The 14128-nt window shown below is 42.3% G+C and overlaps 1 protein-coding gene across 2 annotated transcripts in view; it reads left to right on the top strand.

Annotated features, from left to right (window-relative positions):
* The window catches only part of LOC112160835 (sodium/hydrogen exchanger 3), a 24032-nt gene extending 10918 nt beyond the window's left edge, over nt 1–13114 (top strand). The window contains exons 1-16 of one of the 2 annotated variants that reach the window (XM_024295682.2): nt 2946–3267; nt 5701–6003; nt 6131–6291; nt 8535–8613; nt 8726–8903; nt 9162–9382; nt 9461–9663; nt 10622–10711; nt 10796–10866; nt 10945–11074; nt 11148–11293; nt 11446–11569; nt 11648–11818; nt 12152–12188; nt 12524–12589; nt 12669–13114. In XM_024295682.2, the coding sequence (XP_024151450.1) occupies nt 3042–3267; nt 5701–6003; nt 6131–6291; nt 8535–8613; nt 8726–8903; nt 9162–9382; nt 9461–9663; nt 10622–10711; nt 10796–10866; nt 10945–11074; nt 11148–11293; nt 11446–11569; nt 11648–11818; nt 12152–12188; nt 12524–12589; nt 12669–12967 (2505 nt within the window). In that variant the 5' untranslated portion in view covers nt 2946–3041 and the 3' untranslated portion in view covers nt 12968–13114. Of the gene's footprint in view, nt 1–2945; nt 3268–5700; nt 6004–6130; nt 6292–8534; nt 8614–8725; nt 8904–9161; nt 9383–9460; nt 9664–10621; nt 10712–10795; nt 10867–10944; nt 11075–11147; nt 11294–11445; nt 11570–11647; nt 11819–12151; nt 12189–12523; nt 12590–12668 lie in introns of those variants that run through there. The other variant, XM_024295674.2, reaches the window with a different exon arrangement.
* Nucleotides 13115–14128: the final 1014 nt, after the last annotated feature.

The following is a 14128-nucleotide window of genomic DNA, read 5'->3' as shown; positions in this document are numbered from 1 at the left end:
AGCTTTACTCTGTCCTGTTTCTGTTCCAAACTGATCATGGCATTTCTGTTCTTTGAGGTTGCATTTCAGTGCGGTAATTTTGCGAACCCTCAAGGACGTGGTTGCAGCGTCACCACTCTCGAGATCACTGATCGACTAAAGCAGGGGTGTGAAACTCAATCGCACAAAGGGCCAAAATCCAAAACTCACCTAAGGTCAGGGGCTGAACAGAATTTTTTTTAAACTTTAAACACCGTAAATGTTAACATAATTATGAACTAGATATATAGCATTAGCTGCGATAACGCTAATGTGTGAATGTTGTAAGCTGAATTGGTCGATGAAGATGCTAGTGCCGTTAGCTGAAGATGCTGAAATTGATAACTGAAAAAGCAGAAGCTGATAGCTAAAAACGCTAAAACTGATGGCTAAAAACGTTGAATCTGATAGCTGAAAATACTGAAATTGATAGCTAAAAACGCTGAAGCTGATTGCTGAAAATGCTGAAATTGATAGCTAAAAACGCTGAAGCTGATTGCTGAAAATGCTGAAATTGATAGCTAAAAGCGCTGAAGCTGATAGCTTAAAATGCTGAAATTGATAGCTAAAAACGCTAAAGCTGATAGCTTAAAATGCTGAAATTGATAGCTAAAAACGCTGAATCTGATTGCTGAAAATGCTGAAATTGATAGCTAAAAACGCTGAATCTGATACCTGAAAATACTGAAATTGATAGCTAAAAACGCTGGAGCTGATTGCTGAAAATGCTGAAATTGATAGCTAAATTCAATGAAGCTAGAAAAAAGCAGAAAATGAAAATGCAGAAGCTGATAGCCAGATAAAATATTAGCTAAATGCCAAATTAGCGTAAACAAACTGAAAAAAAGAGAAAACTTAGGTTAGCCAAAATAACTAGTATATAGCTGAAAAAATAGCTAAACTTCAAAATAGCCTAAAAAACTGGAAAAATAGTCTAAATTATCCATAACAGCTAGCATGTAGCTGAAATATGAGCTAAACTCCAAAATAGTCTAGAAAATATTAGTAAATGCCACAATAGTCCAAAAAGCTAGCAGAATGCCAAACTTTAAAACTTTATAACCGTTACTTTTTAACATAATTATGAATAATAAAAAGGCAGGAATATTATTCCAGAATAAATCAACTTAAACCTTAAATAATGTTCAATATTTTACTCTCCATGAAAACATATTTCGTCAAAGTTATACAAGTTAGAAATTAGCGCAAGATAACATTGGGCCGTTAATAACAATAAGACAAAATGATCTGGAGGGCCGGATAGAAGGAACTTGACTTTGACATGTGGACTAGAGTGGCATCACTTGTAAAATGTGGCTCAGACACATTTTACAAGTGGGAAATGGAGATGCGGCTCTAGACTGTCACGGCAACAAGACTGTTGTCGTCAAGGCCGGATGGATCTGTAAGGAGAGCGTATCAGGTGGTGCTGCACTGATACTTTGCAATAAAACACACTGCATCTTTAAATGGGGTTGCAGGGTGGGGCAGAAAGTCCTGGTTTGAGTCTCTTTCTATTTGGAGTTTGCGTGTCTCCGAACAAGCTTGTTTGTTTTTTTCTCCGGGAACTTCAGCTTCCTCCCACAGTCCAAAGACATGTTTCATAGGTTAATTGGTCACTCTAGTGTCCCAATGAGTGTATGTGTGGGAGGGTGTGCTCCGCCTTTGCCCGACAGTAGCTAGGACAGGCTCCAGCAACTCCGTGACCCTAAAAGGAATACAGGATAGCAGATCAAGAAAATGGATGGTTGTTTAAAGGGTACGGACATTTATTGAGCAGGTTTTTTATTTGTTTCTCTGCAGACTGTCGAAAAGTTTTCCCTCACGTTCCTTCAAGTTTCATCATTTGACATTCACGTTTATGTCAAAGTTAACACAGCTCGTAAAACGTTTCATTAAAAAGAAGCTGGAGTTTTCCTGGCATCGGTCTGCCGGAACAGTGGTTTGAACCCTAATTAAGAGATAAGTGAGATCGAACTCTAGTATAACAATAAACACACTATGAGGGAGATCAGAGTGAACCAGTGTGGAGACAGGAAGCAGCCTGATGAAGAAACATTAACTTTGACAGAACCAGAGGTTCCGCTTCCACAGTTCAAACAGGTTGTGTTTTTACAAGTGAACCTTCTCACATTTTAACCAGACTCTCTGAACATCTATCAAACCAAGGCACACATTAAAACATTTACCCGTCATCACCTGTGCTTGTTTTTTTTCAAATCGTTGTAACAGCCTACTGCCAATAGTGAGTCTTTTTTTTGTTTCTTGTTGGTACCACATGGAGGAAGTTTCTGCAAAGTCCTAATCAAAGCATCCCACAGGGAAAGTCTGGGACCTCAGGTCCTAATGATGCAGTGGTTAATGCAGAAACCTCGGAAAACCAGAAGATCTGCATGGAGCAGCAGCAAAAAAACCAACAAAACTACAGGTTAAAAATAGTAAAACCCCTGGCTGGAGGTTCTACAGTATGAACCAAACTGGTGGAGTTTTATCATCATGCTCATTAAACCCAGGGAATGACTGGCTGAACTCTGCTGCCTGCCCCATAAACTACAGACAGGAGTTTGTTTAGAGAATGTTCTCTTCTCTCATACGGGGAGGGAAAGGTTCTAATCTAGATTGAGAAACGGGAGCGTCAATCATTACTGAGGCACGCAGCCCTTGGAAACCTTCCAAATGTTTTTATTCAACGCCCATCAAATGACCTCTGCTCTATCACTGACACAGTCTCACACACTTTGCAGAGATGTCATAACAGACCTGAGTCCAAGTACCGGAAAACAAACACAAAGTGTGAACTCCAACGTGACTGAGTAACCACAGAGTTACGTGGTCCAGCCTCTCACGCCTCAAGCAGGACCCTGATCACATATATAAGGCTGAGTCCAGCTTCCAGAGAAGTCTGTCGTCTGCAGACTTAACACAGACAGTGGATGCAAATATACGTGAACCAGGCAAAGAACCAGGCAACAGAAAACCACAAGGCGGACAAATAAAGGAGTAACACCAGAGCACATCTCTTTATGTCACTGATGGGGCTCCGCAGACATGCTGACCTCTGGCTGCTGGGGTCAGCGATGCTCCTCTGCTGCGTGTCGCCGCTGAAGGCAGAAGTAAAAAACTCTGAGCACGAATCTCACTCCAACTCCAACATCACAGGAATCCCCATCGTCACCTTCAAGTGGGAGCACGTGGAGACGCCCTACCTGGTGGCACTGTGGGTGCTGGTGAGCTTTCTGTGCAAACTCGGTACGTACAGTAGATCGGGAGTGAGCTGCAGACAGCACAGTTGAGACAGTCACATCGATCAACCTGCAGGTTTTAGAGTGTTGGCGTCCTGCCTCTCAGAATATCACTGGAATGAGTCTGTGCACCAATGAAATATTAGCAGTTTTGGAGAGATCTGAAAGCTTTATGAACGCTTTTTTAACAGGAAAATTTCTGTTTTACTTTGTGATGTTTGACAGTGCTGCTGGTCACCACAGCACAATCTACTTCTTTCTTAAACATTTGCTTTTCAAATCCTTGAACTAAATAATTACAAAGGAAAGAGACATTTTATTTTCTTGCCTCACAACAGGACTTTAGGCAGCAAATTAAAATGTACAAAATCCAAAATAAATTGCATTATTTATTGTCAAAATGTCCTTTTTGTTCATGACTATGAATCCTGTCTGAAATGCAAGTTATTCTCTGTCGCTGAAAGCATTCTTAAGCCTTTGTCTAAGTTTCTGTGAATGCTGTGAGACAAGTAAAGCAAATTAGATCAATAAGTAAAACTCTAAGAAATATTTTTTTTCACATTACAAATGATTGTTTATAGAAATGAGCATCTAGGAAGTTCAGGAACAGGCTTGAACAGTTTTAGAAAACTAGATCTTTTTTACTTTTGGATGTTAAAATTCTGTCCTGACACTTTGATTAAATTAGCCTCCAAGGGTCTCAGGAAAGTTGTGGATGCTGCAGCTGTGCGTCACAACCTTGAGTGGTCCAGTTTTCTGTGCCATAGGTTACTTAAAAAGTGCAAAACATTCTACCGGTGTTCAGCAGAATTTTTTTTTTTTTTCGTGAATGTTGTTAAATAAGTATCAAGTTTACTAACCTTGTTTCACTGAGCAGCTCGTCTTTTTCTTGCTTTACTTTTTGTACATCGTGTATAACAGGAGTTTTTGTTGTTTGAAAGAACCTTCCGGGCAGCTAAGAAGAATACCGCCTTAAAGAGGAAAACGGAATAGCTAGCTTAGCGCTATACTGGTGCGTTCTAATGTCGTCATCACTTTCAATCAGCGGGTTGCTACAGCAACTACGTCCCAACCATCCTGTTCCATTTTTCTATGGACATGCAACAGATAGAGGTCCTCAAGAAGTTTGGTTCGGTACTGTTTAATGGGTCAATTTTACAATGTAAATGCTCAAAACACCGTACCATACCAGACTGCTCAGTAGAAACCAGGTATTAGATAAACAACTGTACTTACTTAACTTCTACTTTCAAAAATAGTGTTTAGTTCTAAAATCATCATCATTATCAATCAAATTTAATGAATTAGTGAATTTTTAGAGGGTTATTAAACCTTACCAAGGGGTCTCCTTCCAATATAAGAAAGCGTTCCTTCGTTTGGAACATGGGTGGCGAAAGTGGGGCCCGCGGGCCAAATGTGGCCCGCCAAAGGTTATCTTTTGGCCCGCCAAGTGATGGCTGCGGGAGTCTTTAGTTAAAACCCATTATCCATTTGCCATTGATTCCCTTTGGTGTTCCAAAACTCTACGGCTGTAATATACTTTCTGCCTCTAGGTGACACTGTTAGCACTTTCTTTGCCAGCAGATATGGGGGAAACAACCCCCAAGTGAGTCAGTCCTGGGCTTTTTTTTGTTAGAAATTCCCAAGAGCCTTCACTATCAGTTCCGATGCTTTTTTTTAGCTAGCCAAGATGGAGCGACAACAGCAGTGGCAAACGGATAAAGTCATAAGACCAGGTCCACGTCTCTCATTAGGATCCCAGTTTGCTGTTTTCATTCGAAGAAAGTTTGCTTTAGATTTCTACTGTTTTTCAATTAAAAATGGCCGGTGAGGCCTTGCTGTTTAAGCTTTCAAACTACTAGCTACTTTTTATTCTTACCTGTGTGTATTACTTAATAAGTACAGAATAAAAATAAATAAATTAACCATATTCTTTATTTTATCCTTTTTATTTCATGGCATGCAAAAAAATATTGTATTTGGCCTGCAAACGGGGATCCCATTTAGATTTTGGCCCTTCAAGCGAAAAGGTTTCGGCACCCCAATTTAAAAGCTGAGGAGAATTTTCAGCTCCATACAAAAAAAAATATTTGTGTTATCAGAGAGTAAATCAGTGCTCTTGAATGCAACACCTTGGTTGAGTGCGTTTAGATATTATGTAGGCTTTATGGACACTTTTGCACCAGAAGTCTTTAGCTTTCGTTTGCCCTTCCTCGCTGGTTAATCATACTCTTTGCACAAAGTGACGCTTTCTCAAACCAGCTGTCGATCATTTGCACGCCAACGCCTCTTGACAGTTTTACATTTATGGTTTTGTTACAGTGCGTGCTCAGAAGTCATGGGCCAAGTTAGGAATTTAGAAAGTCGTGGTAACAATAAAATCAGAACTGCTTATTTTTATTCTGATGAGCCTTTCCTGGTTTGTCTCTTCCTCCATCAGTCATCGAGGCCAACCACCATGTGACCAACATCATCCCAGAGAGCGCCCTGCTCATCTGCGCCGGCTTCATCCTGGGGGGCATAATCTGGGGGGCAGACTTGCAACAGACCTTCAAACTCACCCCGACAGTTTTCTTCTTTTACCTGCTGCCTCCGATCATCCTGGACTCGGGTTACCACATGCCCAACAAGCTCTTCTTCACCAACTTGGGGGCCATCCTGGTCTACGCCGTCATCGGGACCTGCTGGAATGCTGCCAGCTTGGGACTGTCGCTGTGGGGGTGTCACAAAGGAGGAGCCATGGGTATGAGGGGCATTTTGTCTTCCTTTTTTCTAAGAGCAGTCATATTACTGTGTTCATCTACGAATGTGAATTTACTTGGTTTATTAAAACCGTGTCTTCATTGACCTTCCACGTCCGTGCTCTGCAGGAGAACTGGACATCGGCCTGCTACAGTACCTACTGTTTGGCAGCCTGATCGCTGCTGTGGATCCTGTCGCCGTCCTCGCTGTGTTTGAGCAAGTCCACGTCAACGAAGTGCTCTTCATCCTGGTGTTTGGAGAGTCGCTGCTCAACGATGGAGTCACAGTGGTTCGTCTTCATTAACCATGTGCAACTTTTGAGCACTGTTTTGGCTTTTAGAGATGCACAGTCATCTGTCAAAGGGTTCAGACCTGGACTATAAATCCCTTTCTGCTTCTGGGATAGTTATATAGTCATGAAAGTGAACCAGAAGAAGGTGTGGAGGTTTCTACGGGACTAAACCTGTGTAAAAAAATAAAAAAGTATATATCTAAGTTTGAATGAGAAAGAAAAAAAGACAAAGGGAACTGACTGAACTAAAGCATTGAGCCAAATGTTTCTCCACTGTGCAGATGTCCCAGGACATTCTGTTAAACATCCAGTGAAAACCACTGACTGTGTATGAGAACTGGACTGATTCAGTGTTGCATCACCCAAAGAAAAGGATTTGCTTTTGGATCAAGCCAAATGAGAATTCAATCGCCATTTTTGATGAGATGCCCGTCATCGTGTTGGAACCAGAAATAATCAGTAACTCCGAGTTGGTCTGAGTCCACATTCCTATGGCAACCACTCTAGCCTATCAGGAGTGACCTTGTTGAAAGTCTTAACTCCTTCCATTGGTTTGCGAGAATCTGTCAAACAAATGCTGATGAAAAATTTGGATTTAGCAAGAACATGTTTAAAATAAAGTAACAGAGAAACAATGGTTATTCTGACAAATATAATCGCAGAGTAATAGCTGTTTATTACTCAGTAGAAGTCTATGAGATTTTGGCTTCTTGAAACCAGCAGGTACATCTTATTTGGAACCATTAACAGTATATAGAGATGGATGAAGCACCTGTGACGTCACCCAAAGAAAATGTCTTACCTCCGGTTCCAATGAAATTACGTCAATTCATTCGTCACTTTTCCGCGATATGGAGGTCGCCATTGTGGAACCAGACAACGTTAGTACGTAGTGATTGGTCGATCTGAGTGATCATTTCTATGGCAACCACTCTTGCTAACTAGTAGTGAGCTTGTTGGAAAGTCACACCACTTCCAGTGAAAGCAGATTGAAAGAAACTGTCAGTCAGTGGTGGGTACTTCCTGTTTGGAATGCAAGGGGGTACGGGTCACTTTGTCCAGTTCTCTACATACAGTCAATAGGGCTGGAAGTGCCTGATGGCTCCAGCAATTTTTGCTCTTCTCTCTTATTTTAAAATGTTATTGCAAATTCTATTTTTTTCTAGATATTGTTTAGGTATTGCAAGTTATTCAAGTTATAAACTGACCAATCAGTTACCTCATTAAAAGTATGTTGACTCACGGTAAACGTTCAGAACGTTTGATTAACACATCCTTTCAACCCCTCTTCTACGTGGTGGGGGTGTGGCTTCCAACAAGCTCATTCCTGATTGGCGAGAGCGGTTGCCAAAGAAATATGGACTTATCAACTCTATATCTAATATCAACTCTGACTAATCTCTGCTTACTGACATTGTTTGGCTCCAACACGGTGGCGTACATTTAATTTGGTTACTGAATTGACTTAATTAAAACTTAATTCAGAGTCAGAAGTAAGCCATTAAATAATTTTAGAAGCAGTCCAACTTTTGTATTAACCTTTTTGAGCAAAAAACGGAATTTTATGAGATCTATCAGAATTGTATTATATCATAAGGGCGTTAGTGTCCTACAGTTGATGAAGGTGAGTTTGTTTTTAACCAGAGAGTAAAATCTTAATAAGTTGTTTTATAGAAGTGATGTGAGATTACGCAAGTAAACTGGAGCCAATGCATTCATATTAAAGAGTGACATATTCAAGAGTCCCTTATGGTTTCAAAGTTCTGCTTATGGTCTGTTCAGAAAAGTGCTTTGGTTCCTGCCACGGTTCAGATTTTGAGCGTAGGTTTCAATAATTTTTAGCTGTCTTTTGTGGAGGATATTCTTACATTTTTTGTGTTTACAGTGGAATTTGATCAACTGGACTACAGCTGAAAATCTCATAAAAATGAATTAAATTTGATTCTATCTTCAGTGGCGCCTCCTGTGGTCAGTTAAGCAACAGCAGTGAGAACTCCAGTACCTCATTGGTCTCAGTTTTCGACAGCACCATAGTGCATTAGCAGCTCAGTGGTGGGATAATATTAGAATGCAGCTTTCTTGTTGACTTTTACCCTCATGTGTCAGAAAGTAACAAAAAGATGTTGTTAAATTTGAATTTTTTTTTAGGAAATTGTGAAAAACTTTCACCCATGAGAAAAAAACACTTCATGATGTTCACCCTAAGCAGCTCTAAAATAACTTGTTCAATTGTCTTTTAGGTGCTCTTCAACGTGTTTGATGCGTTCGTAACTTTGGGAGGAGCACAGATCGACGCTGTGGAGATCATTAAAGGAATAAGTAAGACTTTTATCATTCTTCATTATAAAAAAGACTTGTCACTTAAGAGTGAACAGAAAAATGGTTCAGTTGGAGAACTTGAAGGAAACTCTGTTTTCGTCTTTCGTTACAGTTTCATTCTTTGTGGTTGCCTTTGGCGGTTCCCTCTTGGGTTTTGTGTTCGGCCTGCTGATGTGCTTTCTGACCAGATGCACTAAAAACATCCAGATAATCGAGCCCGGCTTCATCTTTGTGGTGGGATACCTGTCCTACCTGACGGCTGAGATGCTCTCCCTTTCCGCCATCCTTTCGTGAGTACCACACATTTGAAAAATGTATATCAAGATCAAACACCACACTCACCAGTGCCTGTGTCAGTGAGATTATGACACATTTACGGGATACCGTGTCCATGTGACCTCCAATCCTTCTGTGAGATCTAGTGTGGGATATCTGAAACGATAGAGAAGAATGATGACCCACGTATGACCAGCATTCGGCTTCTAGATGCATCAAACAACAAAAGTAGTCGTCAGATTGGTCCTGAACTCCACGTGTCTGTTGTGCAGGTGTGTGTTCTGTGGGGTGTGCTGTCAGAAGTACATCAACGCAAACATGAACGAGAACTCAGTCAAAACCGTCAAATACGCCATGAAGGTTTTCGCCAACGGCTCGGAGACCATGATCTTCGTTTTCCTCGGCATCTCCGCCATCGATAAGACCATCTGGGTGTGGAACACGGGCTTCATCCTGCTCACGCTGCTCTTCATCTTCATATACAGATTCATTGGTGAGACGCTGGTAGTTTTAGCAGAAACAGATTAATCACCAGGCAGACTGTTTGAATGTTCTCATTTGTGTTCTCCAGGTGTTTTTATCCAGACTTGGATATTGAACAGGTTCCGGCTGGTCCCTCTGGAGTTCATTGATCAGCTGATCATGGGCTTTGGCGGCCTCCGAGGGGCCGTGGCATACGGCCTGGCGGTGATGATGGACGAGAATAAGATAAAGGAGAAGAACCTGATGGTCAGCACGACTCTCATCGTGGTCTTCTTCACCGTCATCGTTCAGGTGAGACCTCAGAAGCCTTATGGTGAGAAGTTAGGTTGCAAGTGGTCAGAAACTAAAACTTCACACACAACAAGCTTGGATAAGTCCATACAGCACCTCTGAGGCCTAAATTTGAGAAAAAAAATATTGACTCAAGTCTCACCACATGACATTCACACTGCTGTCCTCATAAATCTACAATTCCAAAACACCTGATGGCAGTACAGGCTATTTTGTTGTAGCTGGAGCTTACATAACATGGTAAAAGTTAATTTCAGTAAGTAGTTCATAGTTTTTTGCCACATCTCTTTTCTCGGTCCAAGTTCTGCCAAGTCCTCCCTTAAGAAGATATAAAACATGAAGCGGACTAATCGTACCCGCCGCAGTTCAAACTCAATTTTTTGTTTTAGGCTAAAGAAGTCTTCTTGCAAGAGTTTTAGACCACACTGGACCAATGTCATTCTAAAAAAAAGGCTTAAGTAGCAATGGCCACACCTCTCTCAGTCCAGCACTCTTATACAGTCAATCATTGGAATAAATTTGAAGTCTAATTTTATTTTCAATTAAATGATTTACAGCAATTTCCCCCCAAAAATCCAAACGTTTTTGATGCTAAACTGTTAATGTGTTTATTTTTTGCTTTTTTGTATGGGAGCTAATGGAAGATTGCTCCCCACAGGCGTCTGCCTCTAGAGGCCTTTTAAGGAACTGCAACAGTTCCTGGTTTGATTGTTTAAGTCACAGTTTTCACATTTTGGTTATCCTAGTGGTCTTGATGCTCTGTACTATCACAAAGCTAACATGAAGTCCAGGGAAATGACAGCAACTCTCACCTAAAAGTCAGCCTTTAAAATACACCAAAATGCAGAACGTGTTGGTGGAACTCCATGCTTTCCTCATACAGACAAGTAAAATGATGTGTGCCAAATATTTGTAAAGGTAATATAACAAATAAGCTTTATGTGTCTTTCTGCTACAGGGAATTATCATGAAGCCACTTGTCAAGTGGCTGAAAGTGAAGAAAGCTACAGAGTCTGAGCTCACACTCATCGAGAAAGTGCAGAACCGGGTAAAGATCCCGTCTTTCTCCAGATCCAACATGAACTTTGACAAGCCTTCTGTTCTCACTCCGCTTCTCTGTGTCCTGCTGCAGGTCTTTGACCACATGCTGGTCGCTATTGAAGACATTTCTGGACAAATCGGACACAATTACATGAGAGACAAGTGAGTTTGGATTTGAAGTCTCTCAGAGCTGCTGCACAGCCTCAGTGATGTTGCAGTGACCGTCTCTTCGATCTTCAGGTGGAAGAACTTTGAGGAGAAGTGGATGATGTGGTTACTGATGAAGCCTTCAGCCAGGAAGAAGCAAGACCACGTCTTCAATGTCTTCCATCAGCTGAACCTGAAGGACGCGGTTGAATATGTGTCTGAGGTGAGGGTGGAGGCGTGTTCTGGTCTGGGGAATGAGGGAAAGAGTGAGTCTGAAGAAGGTCGTGTGCTTTCAGGGCGAGAGCAGAGGCTCTCTGGAGTTCATACGCAACGACAGCGCCATCATTGACTTCAAGAAGAAGCTTGGGGAGGACATCTTTGACACCATGCCCGATGTCACTGCTGACACGTCGTTTGATCACGGCATTGTGTTGCCTGACAGGTGAGAGGAGTGAGGATGACTGCTGAACTCAGGAGTTCTGCTCTCCACATGCATAATAAAAATACATTAAAAAAAGTGAAGAACCCCTTCCTTTGGAAAAGTCATGGTCCTTCACTTGTTGAGTACACCTTAAAGTTGATATCTCCCTGCAGGAGAGACCCGGTGCCCTCTGTGAGTCTGGAAATGCACGAGCAGACCATGAACGGACTAAGAGAAATGGAAGACCTCAACTCCCACCATCTCCTGCAGGAGCACCTCTACAAGGGCAGGAAGCAGGTGAGTCCACTCACTGGTGGGGCGGGGGGAGTGACGGCACGCAGCTGAAGCAGGACTGAGCCTCCATCTGTGTTTCAGCACCGACACAAGTTCAGCCGCAACCATCTCACCATCAACACAGATGAAGACGAAGTGCAGGAGATCTTCCAGAGGACCATGAGGAGACGCCTAGAGTCCTTCAAGTCGGCAAAGATGGGCATGGGCCCGCCCAAGATCATTTCAAAACACACAAAGAAGGAGCAGCAGAAGGTCAGAGAGCTGCTCTTCCTCCTCACTTTTTTATCACTGAGCATGTGACATGAGTTCTTGAACGTGTTCACACTGGACAAGTAGGGAGGGGCTTCTTCACCTTTTTCTTTTGTTACTGTTTACTTGCTCCAGACTTTTTCTTTCACAGCTCTTTTACAATATTTGGTGTCAAATAATTCTGGCAATTATTAATGTCTCCTTCATGCTCACTTTTCAAACGGTTCCAAGTGTCACTACGAAATCCAAGTTCCTGATTGGTCGAGAAATGTTACTTTTGAAGAAAATGTTTTGTTTGAATGGCATGGATGAATATTTGTGACCTTCCTCTTCCAGGCGCCAAATGGAATGAAAAGAAACTCTGGAGATGAAGGTATGTGTCTCACTCTTGTTCAACTGATAGAAATAATTGAAATTGTTTTTCTAATAAAACAAACTGTGTAAAACAAGGGAATTATTTGAGAACTTCTAGAGCGATAACATTTTGATTGACAGGTTTACAGTTAAATTCATCATTGACTTTTTTGCATGTTCATGTCATGCTTTCAACTGAAGAATTGGGACTTTAATTGATGAAATGATGAATTCTTACACAAAAATATTGCAAAAATTGCTTTAAAGAAAAGTAGATATGGATTTGATTAATCATTTTTGCATTTTTAAAGCAAAAGATTCAGCTTTTCTCAGATTCTGGTTCTTTTTTTCCAGATTTCGAGTTCTCAGAGGCGGACAGCGCGTCCGGCTACGACCCCTCCTACAGCTACAGATCTGGAGGTAACCCCGGCCTCGACGTGACCTCTGTAACCTTTAAAGTCATGGCAGCACCCCCTTCACTTCCTGTTTTATGTTGCAGGCGGGATCGAGAACCCGGCCTTCATGGCGGACCTGGATCCCGTGGTGCCGGTGCAGATCCCCCCCTGGCTAGCGGAGGCAGAGCTATACAGTGGGGCCGTGTCTCCGTCGCAGCGGGCTCAAGCAAGGCCCCCGCTGTCGGCAGGTGACCTGCGGCGCCTGGCCCCCCTCCGCATCAGCACCCGCTCCACCGACTCCTTCATGATGGCGGACATCCCTGCTGCCGAGCAGCGCCGGGACAGCTTCGACCTGCCGCCGCCCCCTCCTCCTCCTCCCTCTAAAGATGGACGTCACCAGTAGCAGGACACAGAGACAACCCCCCCCCCCCAGTTTTGTAACTAGAATCATCTGTATGACCGTGATTGCTGTTGAGTGTCCTATTGCTAAAGTCTGTATTTATTCTTGCTGCTTTGCTGCTTTTGGAAATAAACGAGGAGTTTCGACCTCTGTGGAGTCACTCATTTATTGGACGCCTTCAGTCCTCTGAATGTTAACCACGTCTCTGCGCCCGCAGTCAGGACCGAGGTTGAAGATTTACCAACCCACAACACACAAGTGAGATAATTTCAGGAGAACGGAACAAACCCGCCGCCAGCGTGGACTGAAAATCTCTTCTGAGCCGAGCCTGCTGAGAAGCAGATTCCTCTTGTAGGGCTGTAGAGTGAAACCACGCTGGTTCTTCAGGAGAGCCGCTCAGCAAGCATGGACCTCAGATCTCAAGGAGGCTTTGCTAGGATCTGCCATACATCCACAGTAGCGTTAACAGGATATGAGGGAGACTGAAGTGTCTAGTAAGAACTAAATCATCATCTTCTTCTTTTAATTACGATTATGCATTTTTAGTCAAATCCAAAAACATGCCGTTTTTTTAGGACATAGTTCCTGCAGAGCAGCAGCGGTTCATTAGAAATTTACGTCTGAGTTGTTAGTATAGCGTCAGTGCAGAGTAAGCCCACCCCCACTTCCCATCATCCATCTATCTTCACTACCTCCTGCTAGCTTACAGCCTCACACCCCCAACCTAACATTACTGGTGCAACAAAAATGGCGAGCAACATTGAAGGTGCCCAGTCATACAGTTCTGAGCCAGAACACTTTCATGTTCATGGATTTATTTGTCAGTAAGTGGATGCATCAGAACAGAATGGAGCTGGGGGATTATGGCCAATGTCTAAACCCAAATACGGTGAGTTTCTGAACTACAGTCAGGTCATCCCCAAGACTAGAAATTAGACCTCATTCATCTTGATACTGTAGAGTTTTATTAACCGCCTGACGGAAGTTGTTGTAGGAAATATTGAGCTGCAGACCTGCTGTGCAAAACAAACCTTTAACCTTCTTCTTGCATTTGCTTTCTGTTATGGTGTTAACAGGTCAGATTCAGCACGTGTCTTGAATCAGTTTCAAAGTACACTAAAAATAATAACCTGTCATCCAATTCTTTGTCATCTCTTGCTTATC

This window comes from Oryzias melastigma, linkage group LG11 (genome assembly GCF_002922805.2).
Source record: "Oryzias melastigma strain HK-1 linkage group LG11, ASM292280v2, whole genome shotgun sequence".
Classification (NCBI taxonomy): domain Eukaryota; kingdom Metazoa; phylum Chordata; class Actinopteri; order Beloniformes; family Adrianichthyidae; genus Oryzias; species Oryzias melastigma.
The sequence above is the reverse complement of the archived record's forward strand: the minus strand, read 5'-3'. Positions and strand labels throughout refer to the sequence as shown.